We start from the raw sequence: 26,822 nt of genomic DNA, 5'->3' as shown, positions 1-26,822 counted from the left end.
ATCACAGTAAAGGTGTCACTTAAGTGGGGCCTGGTCTGGCGGAGTGTTCAGCATGGGTGACGAATTGATCGGGGGTTGGAGGTGACTTTTCCCAGTGGGACATCGTTTTAGGAAGAACCCATGTGATTCTCTCCCTGCGGTTTATAGACGAGCGTGGGCTCATCGAATGATTCTCGACTCTCGAATACTTTCTAACCTCCTGTTTTTCCCCACTGATAGTGGCCTTTATCCCATAATGCTTGGGCACAAGTGAGGTCTGGATTTAAGGGTCTGACTTTTTTAGGTGCTTATCTGGAATAGGAACTGTTTGATGTCAGGATAAAGATTTGGGATTTCAGAGATTTGTCAATCAGTGCCGGTTTTAAGGACTTCTTAATGTTGGACATATTTTTTGCCCATTTGATTGTAACATAGCTTTTTGGCTTAATATCAACATTGGGTATATGGTTTTTTTTTTTTTATCAATTTGATTTCTGAAGAGTATTCAGTCCACGTGTAAATGATTCATAGGAAAAAGTCATCTAGTGGAAAAAATCTATTAATGGAAGTATAAGATAGTATATGAAGTGATAATTAAAATGTTAACAGTATCCTCACTTTTCCCCGTATTGTAAAAACATGATTCAGCCATAAAAAGAATGAAGTCCCGATATGTGTTACAGTACGCACAAACCTTGAAAACGTGCTCAGGGAAAGAAGCCAGCCACGGAAAGACAATACTGTAGGGTTCCATTTATGTGAGGTAGCTGGAGCAGTTCAACTCAGAGAGACAGACAGGAGGTTTGGGTTCTTGGGCTGGGGGAGGGGGAATTGGGAGTTACTGCCTCATGGGTATGGTTTCTGTCAGGGTGACGAAAAAGCTTTGCAAACTGATAGTGGATGGTAGCACAACATTGTGATTGTCAGTAATGCCACTAAATTGTATACTTAAAAATGGTTAAACAGGCAGATTTTACAGCATACATATTTTGCCATGTATTGTGAATAGTTATGAATTTCTAGCACTTAAATGATGACCCTTTATATTTGTCTCTTGAAAGAAAAGGCAGTTTTTGTGGGTATCAGAGGATGATCCAGGCAAAGACCGAATGTATTTTGACGTGAAAAACAAGCAGGAATAATTCAGCATTGTGACTTCTACCTCTGCTAATATCTCTTACCTTCTTTTTCTTCTTTACAGCTTTTTATAACTATGATGCCAGGGGAGTGGATGAACTTTCTTTGCAAATAGGAGACACTGTGCACATCTTGGAAACATACGAAGGTATGTATACATTTTGGTGTCTTCTGGTTTGGGGCAGTCAGCACACTTTCTCGGTGCCCAGTGGACGAAGCATTGCCCTACTGAGAGAGCATGCGTACTCACGTGCCTTACTCACGTGCCTTTCTCACGTGACAGGTGTTCTTGCCTGCTGGATGCCAGCTCAGGAGAGGGTAGCAGCGAGGCTACTCATTATTTAAAATGCTTTATTAAGATGAAGTGAAAACTAAAAATTCCTGTTTTTAATCTCTGAAGTTTTCTGTTGAAAAAGCTGTTTTTATTTAAAACAAACAAACAAACAAACCTCATTGGTTCTTATTTTGCAAATGTCTGTAAATCCTGACTCTCAATAACTGACCACTGGAAAAAACCATTTAAAAAACCTATTTAAGATATTTTCGTGTTTAAGTCCTTGTTTTGAGGCGTTTGATGGGAATGGTGAGCCTTTCGATGCTCACATTTAGGTTTGTTAATAACGTCTCAGAGGAATGAAAATGGTTATTTTCACATTTTCTTTCTTTTTAAATCTGTGACCCCAGTTTCCTAGGAGTGAGCAGAGACTGTCACAGCTATGTGGGCCGTGGTCATAATTGTCCAATATGCATACTGCCGTGACCGTGGTTTTTCAGACAGCGGTTTTCCGTATTCAGTGTTTTTGCAGACGATGTGGACGGGCCCGCCTTTCATTTTGCACAAGAATAAAGACAGCGAGTTAAAAGTCGATAATCTCAACAGCAGAATTACCGTGGATTGTCTTTCGCCAGCCCCTTCCAGGCGGGGGTGGGGGCGGGGGTGGGAGAGGCGTCGCAGACACCCTGCAATGGCCGACACCAACACGTGGAACGTCACGCTCGGTCTTCGACGTCCCCTCTGCACGGCAGGGAGGCCACGCTCAGCTGCCGTGCGCTGGGCAGGCGGCCACTCGCTCCCGCGTTCCTGGGGACGCCGGCGAGGGCTGCGCCCACGAAGACACCCGCGCCCTCGCCCTTTGCTTCTCCACGCGGCGCACGCTGACTCAGAAGTCCCTTCCAGTTGCGCCTTTGTCCTACAAAGGTCCCACTGGGAGAAGAAGGGGGGCGTTCGGGCGGAGCGCCTGGAAGCGGAGGCACGCGGCGAGGACCAGCCGGTCCTTCAGAGGATGAGCGGTTGCGATGGGCGCCTCCTGCTCGTTCCCAGACTCTACAGCCGATGGTCGCGTTGCCTCAACCGTTCCCAGTGTGCATGGCCAGTGGCTGAGAGGAAACAGAGAAATTAAGTGGGGGTTGGAGATCAAACCTCTCATCTCAGACACCCTTCCGATCTGAAGGGAAAACGCTCTTGCATCTTTTCTATTTTTGCCCCCGGGTCCGGGTCCGGGTCCGGTGAAGCCGAGATCCTGGTTAATAAACCCCGGGCGATGACGTCATTCCTGAATAGATGGCAATTTCCTGTGCAGACTGGGTGTGTCGGGCTGCAGCTTCTTGGCCTGCACTTCTTAAGAAGAATGTCTTTAAAGCAGTGGGATCCTGAGGCAAGTCAGCGATTCCTGTTACACATTTAACTTAAAAATAAGCTGGATAGCGGGCCTTTGACCTTTTGGCCGGTGTCATGAGAAAGGACCCTTCGGCATTGTTTATTAGCTGGGCCAGTCGGCTCTCCAAAGTTCCGTTGAAGTACCCCAGTCTTTGTAAAGACCCTTGAATGTGGATGAATTCCCCTTATTTAGAAATTGTCTTTCGCTTTGAATCAGAACTTGGTCAGAGAAAGGCATCCGGGGAAGTACTTGGTCTTCGAGAACCTGGCGATTTTATTAACAGCAGATGTATGTGGAATGATGGTTTTTCTCCTCTTCCCTCTTGATTTCTGTTAGTTTCACCGTTTCTTCTTGTTTCTCCTCTCTCCTCCCTTTTCCTCGAAGAACATTTATTTCTCTTTGTCAAATTTGATTTTCCTTTTCTGTGTGATCCTTTTCAGGATATTATTGCGATTGCTCCAGAGAATATAATTTCTAGGGACTCATTCTTTGTATTACGGTTCAAACAATATATTTACCTTCAAGTTGTGGTTAGTTCCTCTCTCCCAGACTCCCCAAGGCTTGGAGCATAGAACAAGGAACAGGAAGTTGACCAGTCACCGTGAAGAAGGAAAGAGCTTCGAGGGGCCAGTGGGGGCACGCCCCTGCCTTTATGCAGTGTCCAGGGTCCAGCAGACAGAGGTGGCCTGAGGTCACGGTTGTTTATTAGTGGACTCTCTAGCGGCCAAGGATGTACTCATTCCATAAGGATCTCCGGGGAATGCTGTTCTGAGGGTGGCTACAGGTTTCGCTCAAGCATGAGTCGCTTATTCTTTTTGTTAAGCCACAGTCTCTGACCTGCAGCATGGCTTGTGGTTTGCCCCCCGCTTGTCTTAGGGAGTCTTCCAGATCGTGAGCTCTTGGAGGGCAGAAATTGGGTCCCATCCGTTTCTAGATTTGCTCTGTCTGGGGTGGTCTCTGGCACACAGCGCGGGGGCTCGGCTGGTTGAAGGAATAGAGCATGCAGAAAGCCTTGGGGAGGAAACCTAGGGTTTTCCTTTTGCTTAGGAAGGCCATCAGAAAAGAAACTGCCACCTGCTACCGTACCGTGAAGGAGAAGAGGAGCCCGCTTTCTCCTCCCGCTTCTCGTGGACAGCCCTCCGGCTGCTCCGCCGCGGGCTCCTCGTTTGCCCCGTTCTTTCGCAGGCTGGCGAGCCTGTATTTTCCCTGAGAGTCAGTGTGGTCGTGCCTTCCGTTTCATTGTTTCTGACTTGTCACTCGGTGCTGTGTTGTCAGGCGCACTCCTGCCTGCATCTGCTTAGCCCGTGACTGTCCCTGCTTTGTGCACACTGCCCCCCAACCCCCAGCTGTGGGTGTTCCCCCTGCCCCCGCTTCCCGCCACCCAGCATCGCGCTGCCACGGCGTCCTGTGTCTGTCGCATGAGCGCGGATGGGTGTGCTGACGTCCTTAGGGTGCATTCCCAGGCGGGCGGTGGCTGGTCTCGGGGTGTGGGGATATAGACATTCAATATGTAGGGACAGCTGCTCCCACACTGATTGCCACAGCCCCCCGCACAGTGCCCGGGGGGACTGTGCTGTCACGGCCTCCGGCAGTCTAATGTTTGTAACATTGCGCATGAAGTTTTCATTTCTCAGGTTATTGTGAACGTGGGGTATCTCCATGCATGCCTGAGGCTTTTGAGTTTCTTCCGCTACGTATTGTTTATAAACTCTCCTTACATTTTCCTCAGTTTCTGTCTTTTGTGTGCGTCACTTTGTAGTGTTTCCTTATCTGTTCTAGGACCCGAGTCCCTCATTGGTTTCAGAAGGGGGAGGGCACATTAAAACTGAGAATGCAGGAGGGACAGGATGGCAGGACCGAGGACAAGCCTTCACGCTGGACAGATGTAGCTTAGAGTGACCACATCGGCCTCCCCGCCCCCTCCACGTCACCGCGAACACCGCCCACGTGGGCGCCGAGTGTGGGCGGGCTCGTGGGGACCGCCGCAGTGGACCCCGACTCGCAGCGGAAGTCCGGGTGTCTCGTACCTGCCCCTGAGCGGCCTGCACGGCCTCTCGTCGGGACGGAAGCGGGTTCGGTGGGCCCGCCCTCGGTCTTCGCTCGCCCTTTGCAAGGCGCCTGGCCATCCGCAGCTTCCGAGTGCTTAGGAAGCATCTGTTTAGCGATCCCTTGAGGATTGGCTCGTTTCGAGGCCATCGTGTTCTGGCGCTCACCGCCTCTGGCTGTGGAAACGATCCCTCTTTCAAGCGGGAAGCCGCCATTGCAGCAGCATTTGCCCATGCTCGAGGTGGCTCAGAGGGACTTTGTAACGTTCATGATAAGGAAACGTCCACGGACGTCTTGCTGTGTTGGGGCTGTTGGGAGGCCGGTGACGGGCCGTGGACCCATGGTGTTTGCAGGGAGAGTTTCTGCTCTCGGCCTGAGCGGAGGTGCCGGGGCGGGGACAGTCTCCTCTGTCACAGAAGGGACCCTTCCATTCACGTAACTCGTGCTGACAGTTCTAGCACCTGCGTCTTCTCCCGCTGCTGCCTTCCCCTCCCACACGGAGGGAATGTGAACTTGGGCCTGGGCCGGACCCCGCGGGAGGTGGGCCCTGTTCCTGGGCTGCCGTTTCCTGCCCAGGCTGTACCCTCGCCACAGACGCTTGTCGTGAGCTGGGGCGGCTCCAAGGCCAGGCTCCTCTGTGTGGAGGAGGTCGGGCCTTCGCTCTCAGTAGGGTCTCTGTGACCGGGCAGCTCCTGATCATCTGAGGATGCTGGTGTTTGCACTTGGCAGTGATCTCAATCCAAATCAGACAGCAGAAGAGATGGGAAGACGCATGCTCAAGGCGCCTACGCAGGAACGAGTGGTCAAAGGCCGTTCTCCCTGTCGGGATGTGCTGCTCAGCTTCGCACGGATGCCTTCGGGGCTGCGTGCGGCAGGCGGGGTGAGGCTGGGGTCTTCGGTCAGGCTGCCCGCCGACCAGGCCTCGAGCACGGTTTTGAGTTGCTCTCTACAAAACCCCACGTGCGTCTCTGGAGCGTTAAGATGTCGAATTTGGTCACAGACTTGCCAGGTTCAGCGGAACAGCGTTTACAGCACGGAGAAGTGTTGGGAGGACCTGGCGTCTTCGTGCTAACCGTCTCCCCTTTGTCTTTGTTTAGGGTGGTACAGAGGCTACACCTTACGGAAAAAGTCTAAGAAGGTGAGTCATGCCTTGCGTTGAATCCAGTGCCTGTCCCCTCATAAACCACCACGTGAGAGGGACTCAGTTCTCACTCATTGGTGTCTGCGAGTTTTCCTTTTACATCTCCCTCTCTGAATTTAAACAAGATATGGGCCAAAATGCAGACCGCCCCGAATTGCTGGATCCTCAGCGACACGTGCACGTAGAACTTGCAGCTCGTTTCCAGGAGCGAAATGCGGTCTGTGACACGGTGTGGGCCAGTGGTCATGGACGGCGAGTCCTCTCCTTTCTCGGGTGGGATTTTGCATCCTGTTTAAGCACGGGCTGTGTAGAAGAATGATCTGGGTGTAATGACTTTAGAAAACAACAAAAAAAACCCAAAAGCCTGCTCGTGGTTTTCACTTTTAGATTATCCTCGGTGAAAATGAACAGCTTTGCAAAGCTCACGCGAGCTTCGTTCCCTCTCGCTTAGGACTGTTTCTACGCCACTCACGCAGCCTGCAGAGGAGGGAGGTTCTGCTCTCCCGGGCAGCTCGCCGGCCTGGTTGTTTGAATTTCCGAAGCCGAGACATGTACTTACTCCTCGGTGCTTGTGGTGGCCACTCCCATGCACGGCTCTGCTGTGGCTTTCTCCGTTCTTAGCTCCACAAAACCTAATTAGGGCTTTACTGTCTCATTTTATGATTTTGAAGTCGTGTCCATTCTAAGCTGTGGTTAGACCGTCACGTTAACTTATTCGTCCTAATATCTAATTATGCTGGACAGATGGTTCATTTTCCTTCTGTTTCTCAGCCTTGCCTCTCATTATCTCCCTGTTGGCCTGGATCCCTCTCGTGGTCCTGAGCCTGTAACTAAGGCTTCTACAGTCAGTGGCTCTAGCCGGGACCTCCCACTCCCCAATCCGCCAGGCTCAGGCTGGGCCACGAGTCTCTGCCCATCCAGGGACCTGGAGCCTGGGGTTTGAATAAGGTGGATTCCGCCCAGCTGGCTGGTGGAACAGATTTCTCCAGGGCGAGCTCTGTTTCGCATCGATCGCCCCTCTGTAATGAAGACGCCTTCCTGCCTACGCACCCCTGGGTTTCATCTGAGAAAGCCGCAGTTGAGGACTTTATCAGTGAAGAGATTAGGATCAGGGACCACCAGGGACCGTCCTGTGTGTTGCTCAGCCTCTGTATTTCTGCCCCTCTCCTTCCTTCTCCGTGACGATTCTTCTATACGTGACACTTGGCCACACTCCTGGACAGGAGGAGCATGAGTCAGTGGTGCCCCGGCCCTTCCCAAGCGTGATAAGTAGTTGTGGCTTCTGGATGGCCCGCCTAAATCCTTGGGGGCCAGGTCCCAGAGAAAGCCCGTCAAGGCTCCTGTTCGCACGGCAGGTGCCTTGAAGCCGCGGAGCCGCCGATGGGGTTTCTGCTGCGTGCACTGACTCGGCCCCGGCCTCGCCGCCCTGCCGCCTGCCCTGCAGGTGCCTTCGCCCGCTTCGCTCCGCTCAGGGAGGTGTTTGCTGGCTCCGGAGGCAGGGCCGACGCTCTGGGTAAAGCTCCCGGCACTTCCTGGGCTGTGCCCAACGCCGACCGTCTTGACAGCCCGCCTCCCGGGCACTGGTCAGTCGGGCCCACGTGCACACTGCACTGCGCTAACGTAAAGTGACCCGCCCCTCCAGGGTTGTGCAGGTCGGGCGTGATTCGCCCGTTTCTGTATTTTATCAGACGCCCCCTGTTTGGAGACTGATGAGAAGTCAGTTAAGTAGTCAGTCTGTACGTGATGATCAACGACGTAAACGAACCTTTGAGAACAGTAGCAGCATTTTGACAGGAGGAACCGTCAGAAGCCATCCTGTTTCAGGTCAACAGTAAAGGATGAGGCGGGACCTATGGGGAAGACACAGGACAGTCCTGTGGGGCTTTCCTTTGCTAGCAGATGGCTTCTGCTTCCTTTAAAGAAGCCAGCGGCCGCTTTGGAACCCAGGTCGACTGGGCTCCTGTCTTCTGCACTTCGTTTCCTTTGATATGCTGTATGTGACACTTAGCATGAGACTTGCAGAATCGATAGTGACCCGGTCACCCCTACCCCCCGGCGGGCTCCCCCCTCCCCTGCCAACCTTTTCGGGGACAGTTGTTTGATTGGCAATCAGTATTCATATTGATAATACAAACTACTGTCTCTTTTTCTCCCCCAAAGGGCATATTTCCTGCTTCATATATTCACCTTAAAGAAGCGACAGTCGAAGGAAAGGGGTGAGTCTGGTCTCGACGTTCGAATGACGGATGCAGTGGTGGCATCTGGCCCTGCGGCCCTTCCATGCTATTATGGCGGGGTCGACGAGTGGGTGTGACTGACCACGATGTGGCAGGAATGTGGGGAGGGAAAGGGGACTTCTGATTTTAGCTGTATGCGGCACGGCTCTAAAGAGGCTGAGGTCAGCGCCGTAACTGCGGTCCTTGTCCTTGGACCCGATGTTGATTCTGGAAAGCATCCAGTATCCTTGGCGAGCTACCCCGCGAGGCGGAGCCTGCCCAGCCCCCCAGCTCCGGCTCCGTTTTTCCGGAAGGTTTCGCAGGCTTCGATATCAGTGGAGTTTAGGGTGCCGCAACAGTTGTTAAATTGGGACATGTAAAATTTGCATCTTGTCTAATTGTGATGTGTGTTCCTTAGAGGTCATAAAAGTGATGTATAAGATCCATTAAAAGTAAACGTGCAGAACAGGAGCCCATCAGGCAGGAATGGCAAACGAATAGCCAGGTGTGAACTGGAGAGAAGGAGCATTAACATGTTTTCCTTGTTTGTCTCTGCTACATCTTCACACTCAGTTAAATATGCAAATTATAAAATTACTAATCATATGATTACTGCATAATGGCATCTCTTCGGCTGATTACAAAATTGCCTTTCCAAACACTGTGCTTTTCACGTATGGAGAGGACTAGCTCGGGTTCTGTAGTTTCATGACACGTCATTAAAACGAAGAAAATGACTTAGAGGTGTGATTGGTGATGGCCGGGAATGTGGCATTTTTTTCTACAGATAAAATGTTTTGTATGTAGAGTTTCAGAGGGAAGAAAAATAGGAAAGTTTTGCAACTCTCGCCCTGTCGCAGAAATCATTGAATCGAGTTTACATTCGGTGTATTTTATATCCATCTCTATCAGAATCAGTGTAGAAGTCAGATTGCATATGATTGATTTTTTTTAAAAAAACACTCCGGTCAATACAAATGAATATATGTAGCATCTAATGATGAAGCATAAGAGTAAAGTGACCAAGAGACTCTTGATTCTCCATCAATTGAATCACCCCTGGCCAGGCAGACATGCTGATGGGCACTGACAGAGACACTCTGTTCCCGTCACCGGGTCTAGTGTAAGATGGCCCAGTACGAGCCAGGATGGAGCCCTGGGGGAGCAAACGACTTAGAAGCAGCTTCCTTGCTGAAGCTTCTGGGGTGCTGTGCTTGTTCCCCGTGGCCCTGATGGTCTCCCCTCTGCTGCTCCCGCCCAGACGCACCTGCCCCGCCCTCGCTCGCCCGAGCCCTTGCGGAGAGCCTTCTGCCCTCACACCTGACAGGGGCTCTCGGTCTTTTCCTCCGTGCACCTCGCCTCCTGCTCCTGGTCCTTCCTCCTCTCCAGTGCAGGCCATGCTTTGGTCCGGCCCCTGCCTGCCTCCTCGCTGTCCAAGCTCATTATCCCCTCCCTCTCGCAGGCTCGTCTCCCCTCTCTGTGCGCTGGCTTCCCTGCGCTCTCAGACATCCCGAATCCTTACTAAATGACGCTGCCCCCGATCCTGTGCCTCTTCCCCCAGAACCAAGGCAGTTTCCATTTGTCCCCTCCCCCATACCAACATGGTCACCGGGGCCTTCTGAATGCCAGACTTAAAGTGTCTTCTCGGTTCTCTCCTGGAGCTTTCCTGCAGCATCGGACACTGCGCCGTCCACGTCACCAAAGCTCCTTGTTTACCGTGGCGTTTTCTGGCGCTGTCTCTGCCGCTGCCTTCCCCTGCTTGCCCGGTGCCCGCTGGTCTCAGGGTGCTGTCCTCGGCCTCTCCTAGCCCCTCGTCACCCCTGCCTTTGCGGCGGCCTCTGTTCTCACACCTCCAGCAGTTTTCCTCTGGGCGATGCTCGGGTCCAGACCTCCAGCCCTGACTTGTCCCTCGAGGTCTGGTTCCATCGCACAGAGCTACGTAGCTGACACGAATGGCCACTGTGGCCAGGCGCTGCGTCCCATGCACCCCCCTCACACCCCGCACGATGTTCTTCCACGCGGTCTTATCGATGGCCCTGTGCGTCTGGCACTGTTGGGTTTGTATATCGCGGACCCCCGGCAGGTAACAAGGCGGTTACAGGGATAAAATGACATAGCCACATCAAATACGTGAGAGCCAGCCGATACGTTGGTCCAAAGGAGAGATCAGACCTGTTGAAAGGGAGCCGGCGAGAAGGATGCAGAGCTGAGGACAGGACACGGCACGCACAGGGAGGCCGTCCGCGGAGGCGGTGGTGGTGTAGGGGGGCGGCTCATTGAGCGCCAGGCTTCCGGCAGCCAGTGGGAGGAGGCCGAGGAACTCAGCAGGAAACTCAGGGTCTGTATGGTGAAAACAGCAGGTGCTGGCGTGTGCACTCACGCTGTGGCTGGACAGGGACCCTGCCCGCTCTGTAAGGATGGTGTGGTGCAGTGAGCCACACTGTCATCAGCGTCCGTACTGGGAAACTTGGTGACGAGACTTGCAGGCTGTTGTAACAGTCATGTTTCATAGTAGACACCAATATGTCCTATCAAAGGTTAATTCCTGAAAGCGATTTTGTTGGGGTTTGGGGGAAGTCTCGTATGCACCCCTCCCTCAGACATCTGGTCTCTGCTGCTCCAGCTGGAGCATGTGGCCGGACCTCTCCACAGAGACTGATGTTCAGTCAGGAGCTCCACTGTGTCTTCCTTTGGGCGCCCCCCCATCATCACTAAGTCATTGGAGCCCTGAACCCCAATTGTGAGCTAAAGTCAAGTTCCAGCCCACAGTTCCGGGCCTGCACCAGTCAGAAGTATAGGTGCGACCTGTTTCAACGTCCTTGAATGTTCCATGCTGGTCCGAGTCTTGTGTGTTCAGGACCTCTGGGGCCAGGTGGCCTAACTTCACAAGCCACAGATTTAAACTCTTCTGCAGTCCCAAGGATTATGTGTCCCGTGTAGTACAATGCCCGACCCAGAGCATGTGGCTGGAAAAGAGCAGTTGATTTAATTAAACAACAACAACAATGTTCGCCTAGATAACGAGGTAAGAACGAGTCAGAGGCTGACCCGTTGGGGTAGAGAAAAAAGAGGAAGGGTAATTGGGTTTTGGGATCAAGAAGAGAACCCGTTTGATAGCTGTGCCCTCGCTGCATGCGTTACCATGTCAGGAGCTTCATGCAGGATGGAAATGTAAAAATCATCTTAACCCGAACCTGCATTTTAATGCCACACGGATCGTTGTAATTTGTGGCATGTATGAGATCGACAGGGACACATATTATGAACGTCCTTTCCCGGGCCTCGATGTTCTGAAGACGTTCCTGGGGCATCATCTACCTTCTTCCTCTTAGCTTGCCGTCGGAGGCGGGCAGCTTCCATGCAGGGCAACGGACGAACACTCTCAGGCTCTGCCCAGATATTCCTTGTCACGCTTAAAGATGAATGTATCCACATGTGTTTATACAGTCTCATTTGTGTATTTTCTCTCCTTTTGTTTAAATGTTTAACTCTATGGCCTAGGTTTGGAATTACAGGTACAGCTCGCAGAAATTAAGGAAGCATGAACTCAGCTGTCCTTTCCTCCTTCACTCCCAGGCAACATGAGACGGTCATCCCGGGCGACCTCCCGCTCATCCAGGAAGTCACCACCACGCTCCGAGAGTGGTCCATCATCTGGAGGCAGCTCTACGTGGTGAGGATGGGATGGAGCTTGACACAGAGGATGGCCTTGCTGGGCCTTCCGTGTACCATCGGGATGCTTTTCCCTGGGGACCCCAAAAGCAGACCTTCTGGGACCAGGCGATACCCAGAAGGAGCAAAGAATGCACCATGACTCGAAGTTCTCACCCTGGGGGACCACGTGCCCTTTGACCTGCTCCGGGTCAGGGTGCAGCCCTGCTCACTGTGATAAAGTGGCCGTAAAGGACCGGGTCATGGGTGTCACCTTCCTCGTGTTGGAAAGGCAACTGGGCTGCATTAGGGCTTTTGAAGACATGATTGCTTGATCTGCGTTGATATACCCTCGAAGTTTATATACTGACCAGGAAAACAAAAACCTGCTCTTAAACTGTATAGGTGCTTATGCCATTGTCTGCCTGTAGATGATGCCTCTTATCAGTTGAGAGGCGTGTTTGTCCCAGAGGTGGGGTAGTAGCTTACGTCCTGGCGTGGGGCACAGTTTTCCATTCTCCTTATTGCTCACGACTGGGCAAGAAATCTAATTAACACAGAGAAGTTGGGGCTGTGACGGCTTCCGCTTCGTATTCATTCCTTCGGGGCATTTTTTTTTTTTGCACATACACTTATATTTGCGAAGGTTCCCTTTGTCAGCCTGTGGTTCTAGCTGAAGTGTCGATTTCTCACACGCTGCTGCCGTTGGTGCAAATGGGGGGCCGTGCCGGGAAGTCGGCGCGTCCGATTCTCGGGGACGCAGGACACTTTTTAAAGTCCCACAGCTGCTCTCTCGGCAGGCTCGTTTTTGATTATACAGTGGTTTCGTATAAATGCACAGTGATAAGCAGTTTCAGTAATTGTTCATCAAACGTTCTCCAAAACCTAAAAGCGTAAGGCTAGCTGTGAATGCTTTGTGTAAATCTGAGCAATTTTGACGTCGCTATTGCGTGTTCGACTTAGCAATTTTTGAACAGAAATATGGCAGCAAAGCAAACAGGAGTCGAGACCAACCGATACGCTGCAGACCTGGGTTAGCTGTGCAGCCCTGACGCGGGCATTTCTAAGGAGCGTCATTTCCTTTTAAAAAATGTATATTTATTTGCCTTTGAGGAACTTACGTTGTTGGATTTGTCCAAAGCCAAAGAAAAGTGCTTATGATACTTTTATACTTTTTTTTTTTTGCACTGCTGTGTGGTTGTAACAAGTTAGCAAAATATTCAGGATTTAGATATTTGACAAGACCTCAGAAAAATGAACAAGGGGAATTCTTAAGAGGGAAGCAATTTTCCAGTTAAACCATAAGTTTCGACCATTTAGTTTTCAATTAAAAATGAAAATTAGCTTAATGCTATAAAGAGTTCGTGGGATATAGGATAGCCTGTTAGGCTGCTAAGTGACAGCTGTGACGAGTGGTAGGGACCTCAGAAATTCCTAGAAAAAAGCTCAGATACTATCAGTAGTGGGGTGAGAGTTTCAGATATGTAGGAGAGACATTTTATTTCGTAATTAAATCTATTGGGGGTGACACTGATTAATAAAATTATATAGGTTTCAAGTATATGATTCAGTCATGCATAGCATGTATATTGCATGGTGTGCTCACCATCTAAAGTTGAATCTCCTTCCGTCACCATGTATTTGACCCCTTTCCCCTTTTCTACCAACCGCCCTCCCCTCTCCCTCTGGTCACCGAAAAAGAGAAATGGTATTTTAAAACGTGACAGTGACCACATTAATTTTTTAGAGGGACCATGATTTTTAGGATTGTATCATGTTAGCTTTCACCTGGATTTCTTTTCACGGAAAGAAGCACTGGGCTCATTTCTCTCTGGATAATTCCTCGTTATTAGCTCTTGCAGTTAGTTGCAAGCCCATTGCTTTGTACCGTTGCTTGAAATGCGTACAGAGTGACACAGGTGTGAACTTTGTGTCTCATTTGCATTTTCCTTTTGGCATAAACGCACCCGAGAGCTTGTGGACTCAGGTTTGGCTGAGTGTGCCACACACAGTGCTCCAGGGGGCCGGTGCCATGTCCTCTCTAGCTCCGTGACAGTGAGGTCTTGGGGTTCAGTGGGTCAGTGTGCCCAGGGGATTGTAACACCCGGTAAGTGAGCTCCTTAGGCTCAGACCGATCCTGGGGGACTGTCCTGAGGGAGCGTTTGCCCATTCGTAGCCCGGATACCAGAAGCTCATGGGCTGCCCGTGCGGCTCTCAGTCCACATCCTGCTCTGGTCAGACTCTTGATCACTGGCCCATGGTATGCAGTGTTGGATGGAATATTGAGGATTGAGCATGGTTACTTTTTATCCTTTGAATTCTTAGTGTCTGATAGGAATCAGATTCCATATACCATGTTCCAGCTCCATGCTAAAAACATCTCTTACTTTGACGTAAATTGCATCCTATCGTGTAAATCATATCCTGCATGTGTATTGGATCAAACACTCATAGTGCTATTTTATCTCCCCCCACATAGCAAGATAATAGGGAGATGTTTCGAACTGTGCGACACATGATCTACGACCTTATCGAGTGGCGATCGCAGATTCTTTCTGGAACCCTGCCACAAGATGAGCTCAAAGAGCTGAAGAAGAAGGTCACTGCCAAAATTGATTATGGAAACAGGTTTGTTTATTTGAAGGATGACTTCATGCTTGAATTATCCACTGTAATAACATCAGCGTAAGCCTGGAGGAGACTGAAATCATATTTTATCATAAAACAAAATTTCTAACATTAAAATAATGGCATGGTCTTTATTTTTAAAAAGAGTGAGGTATTTTCTGTTGCATCCTGACGATAGGTATTTTCTGAGTCATTGTTGAAACCTATTCCTGTCTTTAAGAAGCCAGGAAGTCTGTCATTTTCACTCTTCTTGAGGGCACCCCACAGTGTACCCCAAACAAGGGACTTTCACTTTCTGCTCACTGGACTTGACTTTGAGTCTAGATGTTGGTGGGGGTGGAGGATTTGTTCAGTAGTCAGCACCTGGTTTCTTTCTGTGGAATCTAAGTTTTGAGAGTTGGAAGGAACATCAAAAGTCGCCTTAAAACCTGTCACCAGCGTAGAGATGACAGATTTGGCAAACAAAAATAGAGCCAGCTAAATCTGAATCTCAGATAAACAGCAGATTATTGTTTTGCTAAGTAGGTCCCAGGCAGAAGTTCCCATGCACCCGATCCTGCACCCAGCTCGCCTGAGCGCCTACAGCAGTGGTGAGCTCACTTCCCCACCGACATGCGGCCCAGCGTTAGCAAGCGCCTCTGATACTGGACACAAATGAGCTGCTTTATCCTAATTCTGCCAGGGCTGCAGCCAGAACGAGGCTCTGCTCCTTCCCACCGATAACTACTTCGTTGTTCTTATAATGTCAGAGCTGCAAGAAGCCTTACAGACGATCCGGTCATATGATTCCCCAACGCTGGCCTATATCAGAATCACTCGGAGAGCTTTTAAATGCAGGCTCCTGGGACCCGCTTCTTAAGATTCTGCTGTCTGGAGTGCTGCCTAGAAATCTCAAGTTTTAAAAATAGAGCTGGGCCGTGATGGACAGCAGACCGGGAAGCTTCTGGCTGCATCTACCCCCTCACTTTACACCTTAGTACGTGAGCTCGGAGACTAGGACAGGTTTGTCTCTAGCCGCTCAGCTGAAGAGAGCCCTGGATAAACTAAAAAACCTTTCTGTAAAATCGGAATTGTAACATAATCTTGTTTTCTGGTAATTCATACTTTCAGGTATAAAAAGTTTCTAAAAACAACATTATTAGTTTGATGTAGTGTCTGGGTTAGAAAGGCTACAGGAGAAGATTTTTGTTTTTTTTTTTCCTCTAGAAAGCCGTGGACTTCTGGGTATAGGATATTCAACATTGTTGCAGCAAAACCCATTTCAAGACCACCTGCCTAAGAAACCAAACTTTTGGAGCTCTGATTTTATTTTCTGTTGGACTATTGTATTTTGAACTAACGTTCAGAAACCACCTGCTTAATTGGCTGCACAGAGCTACCAAAATACATCATGTCATGGACAATCTAGTTAAGAGTTTCTAAATGTAATTTACTACTTCGATAGGAAATACAGTCCTTAATAAGACAGTTTTTTTGCCTGAAGAACTCAAGTGTACTGCATAATTTCTCTAAAGCTCACTGCTCTGCACATTTCTAATTCCTTCCTCAGAAAAAATAATATACCATAAAATCCCAGTATTGAAAGTTCGATTTTAAAGTGGTTTCTGGGAGACATTTGAGAATGTGATTAAAGTCATGGACCATCTTTCTAGAAACATGCACGTACATAGTTCACACACACAGTTTTGTGTGTAATTTCGGGGGTGTTTTCCACCTCTTTCCTCGAAGGTGCTTTAGGCACCCGTGGGGTTAGTTGGTAATGGTTAGAGCCTCTTGCTCTGCCGAGCTGCAGCCTCGCAATGGAAGCTCACTCTGGATTCAGAACCACTGAGCACGATTGTCGAAACAGCACAAAGAATGGTTGGCGTGAAGACACTGCATCACAGGCCACTTCCTGTGATGGTTTGCCTGTGGCATCCTGGAAAGGGGTCTGGCCCAGAATCCAGGCTCTGGGCTCTTCTAGATGTTTCTCTTGAGTTTAGGTTTCCTCCTTTGTGAAGAGGGCCTGCCCATCTCTCTTGGCAGGACTGAGGTGAGGAGTACGTGGCAGGATCTTCTCCTGTGTACAGCAGGTCAGCACATAGCCTGGGCTGCTGCTCCTCAAGGAGCCTGCGTGACCTCTGGTCTGCCCTCCTCAAGCCAGCTCCGCCCATGCCTGGGGGGCTCCGCCCACTCCCTCAGGAGCTCCGCCCACCGGAACAATCCCCTCCCTGCCCTCATTCGTATTGACTCCACCCACACCAACACTGACTCCTGGGGACCCTTTCAGGGCTGGGATTAGTAGTGATGTTAGGGAAACATGTTGCAAAGACAACTAATGAGAGCTTAAAAGGCTTTTAAAAAATGTGTCTTCTCCCCTTTGAGGCACCTGCACAATCACTGCCAGTCCCAAGGCTGTTTTCATGTGGGGCGAAAGTGTCTTAAAAGCCTGTTTACCCGCATGCTCCTAACAGGCCCTGTTGGTCCTGCGTCACCATCAGTGAATTTGCTTAATAGATATTAAAAGGGAAAAAATATGAGGTTTTTGTGATGGCCTTCCAAATGTTGCAGTGGTCCAGCATCACTTTCAAAATGAAACCTGTCTGACATGTCATCAGCCTCATACTCGGCTTTAAGGTGAGCGACCTTCAGGGAAGTCGCAGATAAGTCTCTCTGCATGGAGACCATCGCCCAGTCGACTTTCCTCTTAAACTTGTAACTGTTAAAGATGCTCTCTAATTGAAATTTATCTTTCTTTAAACAGACTTTCCTTTGTAGGGTAGTTAAAAAAAATTAAAATTCTCTGCTTCTATGGACTTGCTAATAGCAAGCAGGAAACCCCAAAGGCGAAGTATAAGACATCTGTGGCCAGTACCCTCATGTCTCAGTAAAGAGGACACATCACCATAGCTCAACCCTCGGTTTCTTTCTTTGTATAATTGCCAACCCCCCCCTTTAAATTCTTTAAATAAAAATCGTAGTGAAAATCGCCCAGCAGTTTTGCCGGATTTGGGGAATCGGAGAGAATGCTGCTGAGAGCATTCCCAGGTACAGATGGACGGCGTTATTGGCAGATGCTGCGGCTGTTTGAAGTTGGCTGCTGTCTTAAACCATCTTGACCATCTTAAGCCATCTTAACCATCTGGCCAGAAAGTTAGTGTTCATGTGGATAGCTCCCATGCGTTTGGTGTGAAACACAATAGAGCGTCTTTATTGAAGATCTTCCGATGGGCTAATTTAGGGATTAGAACTGGCTCTAGGGAGGAGAAAAGCTGTGCAGTGGAACCTACCAGAGGCTGCGGGGAGTAAGTAGAATGGTGGGTGTGAGGACGCTCAGCCTTTCCTCCCTCCCTGCTCCCCAACCCAGCGGCGATGTCACAACTGCTGGCTTTATGTGTTTGCACGTGGGGTTTATATGTGACTGCACGTATGTATGTGTGTATGTACATATACACACGTGCTGTATGTGTGTGTGTGTACCGCCTCCCAGAACGTACAGCGCGTGTGTGCTTTAAACTATCCATACTGCTCACATAGGAATTAATAACACACATGTCATTTGGGCTTTGTTGATCCGTAAAATTTCTCATCGTAAGACAGAGGCCCTATTGCAATGAAAGTAAGAATTGAGTTTTTTAAAAATTTCCCGCGGGATATGTTTAAGTTAAAGAAAGTGGTGTTGCGGAATTATGTCCCCTGAATGTTTGCGGGTGACCCCAACTTTCTGTGATGTTTTCATCTGCTCAGCTCTTGGAAGCGAAGTCGTGTTGGAGAATTCAAGGCCTTGGTCTGTGTCCATGAAGTTCTGAATTCTTGTCGTTGCAGAATTCTCGATCTGGACTTGGTGGTGCGGGACGGGGATGGGAACATCCTGGACCCAGAGCTAACCAGCACGATCAGCCTCTTCCGAGCCCACGAAATAGCCTCCAAGCAAGTGGAGGAAAGACTGCGAGAGGAAAAAGTAGGTTCCGCTCTCTGGGATATGCCGGTGGCATCCGGAGGACCTTTCCTGGGTAACGATTTTCAACACGAGTAAACCGTCAGCGCGGCCTGGAATTTACACTAAAAAGGACCCGAACAGGCACTGCCACGCAGCGCATTTCATACAGTGGCGATGGGATGGGGCCCGCTGTCAAGACGCGTCGCCGATGGCCCGAAGGGCTTCGTGCCTGGGGGGCGCGGCGGTGCGCAGTGTTGGCAGGCAAGATCTTCACGACATTGGCTTTGTGTTCTCATCTCTTGGGAAATGACATTTGATTCTGCACATCCTCTTTGATGTGAGTAGGGGGTGACATGCTCTAAGCTCGACGAGGGCAGAGAACACATGCCTTATTGGTATTTTTCATCTTCCATGGGCTTTAGGGTTATCTCGTATACAGTAGGTATTCAGAAATCAGGTGCCCGACTGAGTCTTCCACTCATTCAGCAAGATTTTATTGAGCATCTACTGTGTGCCAGGTACTGAGGACGTAACGATTTGTGAGACAGAGGTGTCCTCGCAGGGTTTGGTCTCATGGGAGAACCACAGATGGAACAAGCAGCCTCACACGCCGTCACCAGTCCGATGCATCGGTTGGGCAGTTGAACGTTTCTGTCTCTGGAGACGATGCTCTGTTACGGGCTCCTGGCCGTCGCATGGGTGTTTTTATTTTTAGTTGGGTGCTCGCATACGTATTTGAGAACTTGAAATGGGGACAGGGCAGCGACGGCATGAATGGCTTCGCCGTGTTACGCCGACCGGTCGTGCTCGTTGTTTTTTCCTCTCTGCAGGGAGTGAGAACAGCGGGGGTTAGCAGGGGCGTCACTAACGCAACTTCCTGTCGTGCTTCCATTCACAGTCTCAGAAGCAGAACATAGACATTAACAGACAAGCTAAATTTGCCGCCACCCCTTCTCTGGCCTTGTTTGTCAACCTCAAGAACGTGGTTTGTAAAATCGGAGAAGATGCTGAAGTGCTCATGTCCCTTTATGACCCTACGGAATCCAGATTCATCAGGTCAGTGACATTGTCAAATTGCTCGCTGTCTTTCCTCCTCGGTCAGTGTTAGGGAAAGGACATCCGAACGGGCAGGGAGCTCCTGGGAGACCAGCCGGCTGGGCTTCTCCCAAGCAGCCTAGCCCGGCACCCTTGGGGGACGGCATCATGGCAGCTGGCTTGGATCTTGAACAGGTTCAGCTTTCTGCGTGGACGTGGGTGTTTGATTGTTGAGTTTTAGTCTTGTAAAGTTTTAAGGACCTAACATCTAAAGGTCGAAGTAATATTTTGTTTCTTGTGTTCATAGGATTTTATGCATCCAGATTCCCCAAAGAGTACTCTTCTCTTACCTTGGTTTTCTTCAAACTTCTGTTCCCTGTAAATGTCACTTCTGGGCCTTTGACATGTGTGATTCCTCCAGCATGACTGGCTGGAGTACAGTGTCTAGAGCAGTTGGTATTTGCTGAATCAAATATCGTGACTCTCGCCTGCCACTGCTGTCGTTTCTGGTGTGGGGCTCCCTTTCTCGGTTCTTGCTTTTGTCCCTCAGTATACCTTCCTCTTCGTCTAGATGGAAAAGTGATGGTGTAAATTGTGTGTGTGCGTGTGTCTGTGTAAAACTCCGGTATCTTCCCTCGTATTAATTGGAATTTAAAAATTTAGTATGTGACAGAAAACAGAACAAATGGGTGAATTTCATCCTCACTTCTGATAAAAGATTTTATTTCTTTTTTGAGGTAGAATTCAGTTTGTGTTTTTAGGTCATATTTGGTTGGTCTTGGGCTCTGAAATAAACATACAGTATTTATTTTATGCTATAAATGAATGAATGGTGAATTTTAGACTATAGTTATTCTAAATGAACAAATATGCTCTAAAAATAATAAATGTTGAAATACTATTTTCAGACACTTCCACTGTAATTATAACCCTAGACAGCTAAAATTAAAACCTGCGAAAGATTTCGTAGAGGAGGCGTCGGTCCCACTATGCGGGCAGCGACTCACTGCCTCACGTTAATGAGCAGCAGCTCTGTGATCTTAATTATGAGTCAGTGTGGATGCTCATTCTCTGCCCTGTTACATTTGGAAAATGAATTTGTTTTTCCTTCTTTCTTTTTTAAGTGAAAACTACTTGGTTCGCTGGTCAAGTTCAGGATTGCCTAAAGATATAGACAGATTACATAATCTGCGAGCCGTTTTTACGGTAAGTGCCTCTGGAGGCGTTCAGTGGAATCTTTTGCTTTTGTGATGACTGTTTTTCGTGGTCACCCTCTGACCTCTCGCCACACTGGTGCGTGGGTTTTGGGGTGCCTGCATGCGACACATGGCGATTTTGTTGTAGTAACACCCTTCTCAGAAGTCTTCTGGGTCTCTAGCTTCCTTTAGAATCTGCAGACCGAAGACGTACTCTGTGACCATGAACTTAACTCTTACACTTGTGTCTTAAGTTCAAGAACAGCTTATTAAGATGCTAAAAACTGGTCAGAGAAGTGTGTCTCCAAGCATCTTTTCACTGTCTGTTTTGTTTGAATGTGCATCGAGTAATGGAACTCTGAAATAATTGTGGAAATTAATATTTCTAGGACCTTGGAAGCAAAGACCTGAAAAGGGAGAAAATCAGTTTTGTTTGTCAGATTGTTCGAGTGGGTCGCATGGAGCTGAGGGACAACAACACCAGGAAACTGACCTCAGGCCTGCGGCGGCCCTTCGGAGTGGCCGGTAAACCATGGGTCTCCTTTTCCTTACGAGTTTCAAGGTCATGGCGAGCACCCTGAGCAGAGCTGCTGCACAATACTGGCCTCGTCAGCTTTCCTGTGGGAGAGAGCCAGATCCTATTAGCTCCCTTTTGGGTGGTTTCAGTTGCAGGCGCTGCTGAGGATGCAGCCTGAGCTTCAGATGCAAATCATATATTCGATTGTAAAGCAGGTCACCTCTCCTGGGGAGACCCTGGCCCGCATTCTCAGCCTGGAGGGGAGCCAGTCGGCTGGAGGGGCGTTGGGGTTTCGGGACTTAGCGATTGATTGATTTAGGGGTCATTGTGCATGGAGAGGTCAAAGCGATGGAGAGGTAGGAGAGGAAGTTGGGAGGATGCAGTTATTTTAACATCGGGCTGTTTCGTCTGCATTTTCCCGCTGTTTCTGCTTTGCGTTTGTTCGGTGACGGCACAGGCAAAGGGGAGCAGCCGTCACCCTTGAGGAGAGATGACCGCGTGCCCGGGAAGCTCTACCCGTTAGCTGGCCTCTTTCAGCGTCACCCCTTTTTCTCCTTTCTGGGAAGCGATCCCCCCTCTTCCATGGCTGCAGTGGGGTTTCCTTACGCAGACCTCGATTTAGTCTCATCCTTTTTGTGACTCCCGGGACTTCCACGGATGTGGGAAAAGGCACGTATTTCTGATGCACAGGTGGATTCCTCGTAGGAACAGCAGTCGAGGACATTTTTACCTTGGCCACCAGGAAACTCAGGGTTTATTTATTTTTTTAACTCCTTTTAAATAGACTTTATTTTAGGACAGTTCTGGGTTCACAGCAACACTGAGCAGAACGTGTGGAGATTTCAGGTGTCCCCGCCCCCCCAAACACACACACACACACACCGCCGCGCCTGCCGCGCTGCACCGTGCCGCGGGCCCTCCACCACGTGCCTCCTCGCGGAGGGCTTCCTTTGTCACAGCAGACGAACCCACGGTGACATGTCATCGGCCGGAGTGCATCACGTACACTGGGGCTCACTCTCGGTGTCGTACGGCTCGTGGACTGTGACAGGTGTATAACAGCTTACGTCCCCTGTCACAGTATCATACACAGTTTGCACTGTCCTGAACATCCACTGTGCCCCCTGGTCGTTTTTAGAAAAATATGTCAAATCATTTAAATAAATGATTGACTACTTCATAAGGATTACATAATAACAGTGATAGAGGCATTATGAGAAGGAAGCACAGAAATCGTTTACCCCCATTTACTAACGGGGGGTGTAGAATGGGGTTCGCTACTGAACTTCCTGTTTGTGAGGTTTTGAGGGCACGGTTGCCTGTCTGAGGACCCACGTGCCTCGGGAAATCCTCTCACGTTTTCATCCTTTATGACCTGAGTCCGTGCTTTAAAATCGCTCCTGTCTTTTTCAGACGCTGTAGTACCTTTTATGTGTAATCTGATATCGTGGTTGAAACACCTGGCATTTTTCAGGATTCTTTTTTCTCTTTCCCAGCTCTGTGGTAGTTTAAGGAAGCATCTTATTTTTACCTCAGGGGTGTGGGGCTTCCCTTGAGTGACCAGAGCAGTCTTTGACGATGTGTGTCCGTAGGACATCTTCTCACACAGATGCGGTAAATTCTTTGGTTATTAGGGTACCAATAGAGTGGTAAGTTCTTGATTGGGGTGGTTTTTAACACGGATGTATGCCTTTCTCAAAACTCACGGAGCTGTATTACAATCCGTGCATTAAAAAAAAATTTGTTTTTATAATGGTAGCAAGCAGAAAAAAGTCAGTTCAAAGCATCATTTCCCGTATGAAGTTTCCCCTGAGCCCCACTTCTAACAGGCGATTCATATCCCCCGGCCCTGTGTCCCCACAGCGCCAACTACAACTACTATTTTTTCTCTGAATCTCTCAAACTAGCCCTGGCATTGCTTGATTTTTTTTCCTTTTTCTTTTAATCTCCCTCCCCCCATTTCTCCCACCCACCCGCTGCCTCTGGCAACCACAAATCTGTCTCTCGATCAGGGAGCTGTTTTTTAGATTCGCCATGTAAGAGAGATGATATGGTATTTGTTTTTCTCTGTCTGACTTAGAAAGATGCCCCTGAGGTCCAGCCCTGTTTCCTCAAATAGCAAGATTTTACTCTTTCCCATACAGTTCCATTATGTGCGTGTACATAACACTTTCTTGGCCATTCCCCCATTGATGGACACTTACGTTATTTCCGTATCTCGACCGTTATGCTGAAATGAAGATGGGGGTGCATATATCTTTTCGAGTCAGTGTTTTCACTTTCTTCAGGTAAATACCCAGAAGTGGGATTGCTGGATCCTATGGTATTTCTATTTTTAATATTTCGAGGAACCCCCATACTGTGTTTCATAGTGGCTGTATCAGTTTCTATTCCCACCAACACTGCACAAGGGTCCCCTTTTCTCTACATCCTCACTAATACTTGTCATTTCTTGTCTTTTTGATAATAGCTATTGTGACAGATGTGCCGTGATAGCTCACCGTGGTTTTGATTTTCATTTCCCTGATGATGTTGAGCATCTTTTCATGTGCCTGTTGGCCTGCTTAGGAAAAATGTCTAGTCAGATCCTTCGCTCAAATTTTAATTAGATTTACTTGTTTTTTTGGCTATACAGTTGTGTGAATTCTTTATATATTTTGGATATTTAGTCCCTTATCAGATGCATGATTTGCAAATATTTTCTCCTGTTTAGGAGGCTGCCTTTTCATTTTATCGATCGTTTCCTTTGCTGCGAAAAGCTTTATCGTTTGGCGTAGCCCCACTTATTTATTTTAGCTTTTGCTGCCTTTGCTCTTGGTGTCAGATTTCAAAATCTCATCTTGGCCAAGACTTATGTCAAGGAGCTTACTGCCTGTGTTTTCTTCTAGGAGTTTTATGGTTTCAGGTCTTATATTCAAGTCTTTTATTTTTTTATTCTTTTTATATATGTCTACAGCACCCCGTCTTCCCAGGTGGTCTCCCATCCAAGTACTAACCAGGCCCGACCCTGCTTAGCTTCCGAGATCAGATGGGACCGGGCTTGTTCAGAGTGGCATGACCGTAGACCATGGACAGTGGCTCCACTGGGGTGCGACCTCAGGACCTTCTGCATGTAAAGCAGATGTGCTGACCGCTACACTATGGGACCACGTCCTTACATTCAAGTCTTTAATCCATGTTGAGTCCATTTTTGTGTATGGCATAAGATAGTTGAGTATTATTTTTTTTGTCAGTGGCTGCTCAGTTTTCTCAAACCATTTATTGAAGAGACTGTCTTTTGCACATTATTCTTGGCTTCTTTGTCATAAATTAATTAACCATACATGTGTGGTTTTATTTTGGGGCTGTTTTCTTCCATTAATCTATGTGTGTGTTTTTATGTCAGTGCCATACGGTTTGGATTTCTTCAGCTTTGTAGTATAATTTGAAATCCGGGAGTGTGATACCTCCAGCTTTGTTCTCCTGCTCATTTCTATGCAAGTACAATTTCTACATAGAATTTAATTCTGAGACTTTATCCAGAGTAACTTCTGCATGTTTGTGTCCACAGAGTCCAAATTATCAAAGTGTTTGTTGATGGACCTGGACGCTCACACTTTTTAGCCTTCTAGTGAAAATATTATGTTACATTTCTTTTTTTATAACAAAAGTGATATAAAATTGGAAAATTATGAAAAAGAAAGAAAAATTAAAACGTAGGCCATTCATAATTCTAGCCAGGGTAGTACGTCATGATAATCTGATGTATTTCTTTCTAGCTTTTTTCTCTCTGTCTATGCTTTATAATTTTTAAAGATAAGATCAGATCATACTATATCTGGTTTTTTTTTTGTTTTTTGTTTTTGTCTGCATATTTACTCTTGGTCTCTTTAGTCTTTTTTATTATTTAGCCATTTTTAATGTACAGTTCAGTAGTGTTAAGTTTCCTCACATTGCAGACTTTGTACATTTTGATATTTTTAAAAAGCATCACATTATACACATTTCGTTTCATCGCCTGTCCCAGGTTTGGGATTTTCAGTGGCCGCAGTGTGCGGCCGCGTCATTTGTTCAGCTTCCCTTTATCTCTGGGCTGTGAGTGTGTTTCCGGCTTCGTGGTACAGAAGGTATGCAGGGAATGTCCTTGAACTCGGATCGCTGCGCCCCTTCTGACTGGGGAGGACGAGGCCCTGGAATCGAAGGGCGTGTGTGTCTTACCGTCTTGATGCTTCGTGCCCGGTGCTGGGAGCAGGTGGTCCTGAGGGGCATCCTGAGCCTGGCCGGCCCTCTCCTCCGCTGTGTGTTTCTCGTCACTGGCCTTCCTGTTGTCCTTCCTTTTCAGTCCCCGATCCTCCGTCAGCACTGTCCCGGTGCCACCTCCCTCTGCCCCCTGCCGCGTCCCAGCACATGCGGCGTCCTGGGTGCGGGCCCGTCGTAGCTCCTTTATTATTGCTTCATGATTTGGGGACTGCAGTGACCAGAGTGGGGTATTGCTCACTGGCCACGGGCGGCTACTTAAATTTAAATGAAGTCGCAGTCAGCGTTTGGTTCCTCCATCACCCTGCCACACGGGGTGCTCGTCGTTACCTGACATCATGTCCTCACACAGACCTCTCTTGGGGGGGCAGCTCTGGGGTGCGGGCTGGATTGTAGGCAAAGGAGTTTATTACATGGAGCTCTGCCATGTGAGCCCCAACCCTATTTCGGCCAGTGTTTTCAGAGAACTTAATTTGTCTTTCAAACAGGGAAATAATTTACTTGAATATAAGAAAATTCCACCAGGCAGCTTACGCTGTTGTTTGTCAGAAGGCATTGTGATGTTCCTTTGTTTGTTTGTTTTCTGTGATTATGGCACATAAGCAAAGCAATCTCTGTTCTTTTCTTGTCCCTAGTGATGGATGTAACAGATATAATAAATGGAAAAGTAGATGATGAAGATAAACAGCATTTCATTCCCTTTCAGCCGTAAGTATGGAGTAATCAAAGTACTTAACTGGGTATAATATGGAAAACGTATGTTTGTAATAATTATCTTCACAACTAAGTTTCTAAATTCAGCACAAATAGGGATTGCTTATTTTATAATAATGACAAATCCGTTTCGTGGAAGTTTTGTGCCCACGAGAACCTGGATGAGAGTCTGTCACGGTCTCCCATGTGGTCCCTGCATCGCCTCGTCACGTAGGCCACACGGACTCGCAGCTCCGCTGTGAACGTGAAGGTTTCTTTGCATAATCGATTTATTCTAGCAGCGATTCCCATTTTCGAAGTACAGTACTTTCAAATTCATCACAGGAGGTTGTCGTTTTTAAAATAGAAAACCGAGCAAATGGCTGATCCATTGCTTCGTAAAGCGAGAAATACTACTTCCCAGCGGCCAGGCCGCTGCTCTTCCTGTCGTGCTGCCGCTGAGAGTGGACCGTGCCAGTGCCGGCCACGTGAGGGGTCCGTCTGCGGCCCGTCTGCGTCTGACGTGCAGTCTGCGCAGAGCCATGGGAAGCCGGGAGCATGAGAGCCTTCACGTGGACGCTCTGCTTTGAGGGAAGATCCTGTGGAAAAGGCTGGAAGCACTGGCGCCGTTTCCCTGCGGATTCAAGAACTGGCGCCGTTTCCCTGCAGACCTAAAGCATTGTTTCTTCTTCCTCTCTCTCGCCACCCGTCTGAGGTGCCGCGGTGACCTTGAAGGGACCCCAGACCATTATCTAGATACTGTCTCGCTT

General features: G+C 48.6%; 1 protein-coding gene and 1 non-coding gene across 6 annotated transcripts in view; one reads left to right on the top strand and one right to left on the bottom strand.

Moving 5' to 3' along the window:
* The window catches only part of DOCK1 (dedicator of cytokinesis 1), a 413,576-nt gene that overhangs the window by 39,092 nt on the left and 347,662 nt on the right, over nt 1–26,822 (top strand). For 2 of the 5 annotated variants that reach the window (XM_039835995.1, XM_039835997.1), the window contains exons 2-11: nt 1,181–1,264; nt 5,918–5,958; nt 8,122–8,177; nt 11,754–11,850; nt 14,308–14,456; nt 18,261–18,396; nt 19,274–19,431; nt 20,535–20,616; nt 20,996–21,131; nt 25,995–26,067. In XM_039835995.1, coding sequence (XP_039691929.1) covers nt 1,181–1,264; nt 5,918–5,958; nt 8,122–8,177; nt 11,754–11,850; nt 14,308–14,456; nt 18,261–18,396; nt 19,274–19,431; nt 20,535–20,616; nt 20,996–21,131; nt 25,995–26,067 — 1,012 coding nt within the window. Of the gene's footprint in view, nt 1–1,180; nt 1,265–5,917; nt 5,959–8,121; nt 8,178–11,753; nt 11,851–14,307; nt 14,457–18,260; nt 18,397–18,933; nt 18,939–19,273; nt 19,432–20,534; nt 20,617–20,995; nt 21,132–24,392; nt 24,396–25,994; nt 26,068–26,822 lie in introns of those variants that run through there. The other 3 variants (XM_039835996.1, XM_039835998.1, XM_039835999.1) reach the window with 2 other exon arrangements.
* Nucleotides 24,071–24,189, bottom strand: LOC120581819 (5S ribosomal RNA). The gene has a single exon (XR_005647383.1). It is a non-coding gene; the product is annotated as a 5S ribosomal RNA (ribosomal RNA).

The sequence above is a fragment of the Pteropus medius genome, unplaced genomic scaffold (genome assembly GCF_902729225.1).
Source record: "Pteropus medius unplaced genomic scaffold, Ma_sr-lr_union100, whole genome shotgun sequence".
Lineage (NCBI taxonomy): Eukaryota > Metazoa > Chordata > Mammalia > Chiroptera > Pteropodidae > Pteropus > Pteropus medius.
The sequence above is the reverse complement of the archived record's forward strand: the minus strand, read 5'-3'. Positions and strand labels throughout refer to the sequence as shown.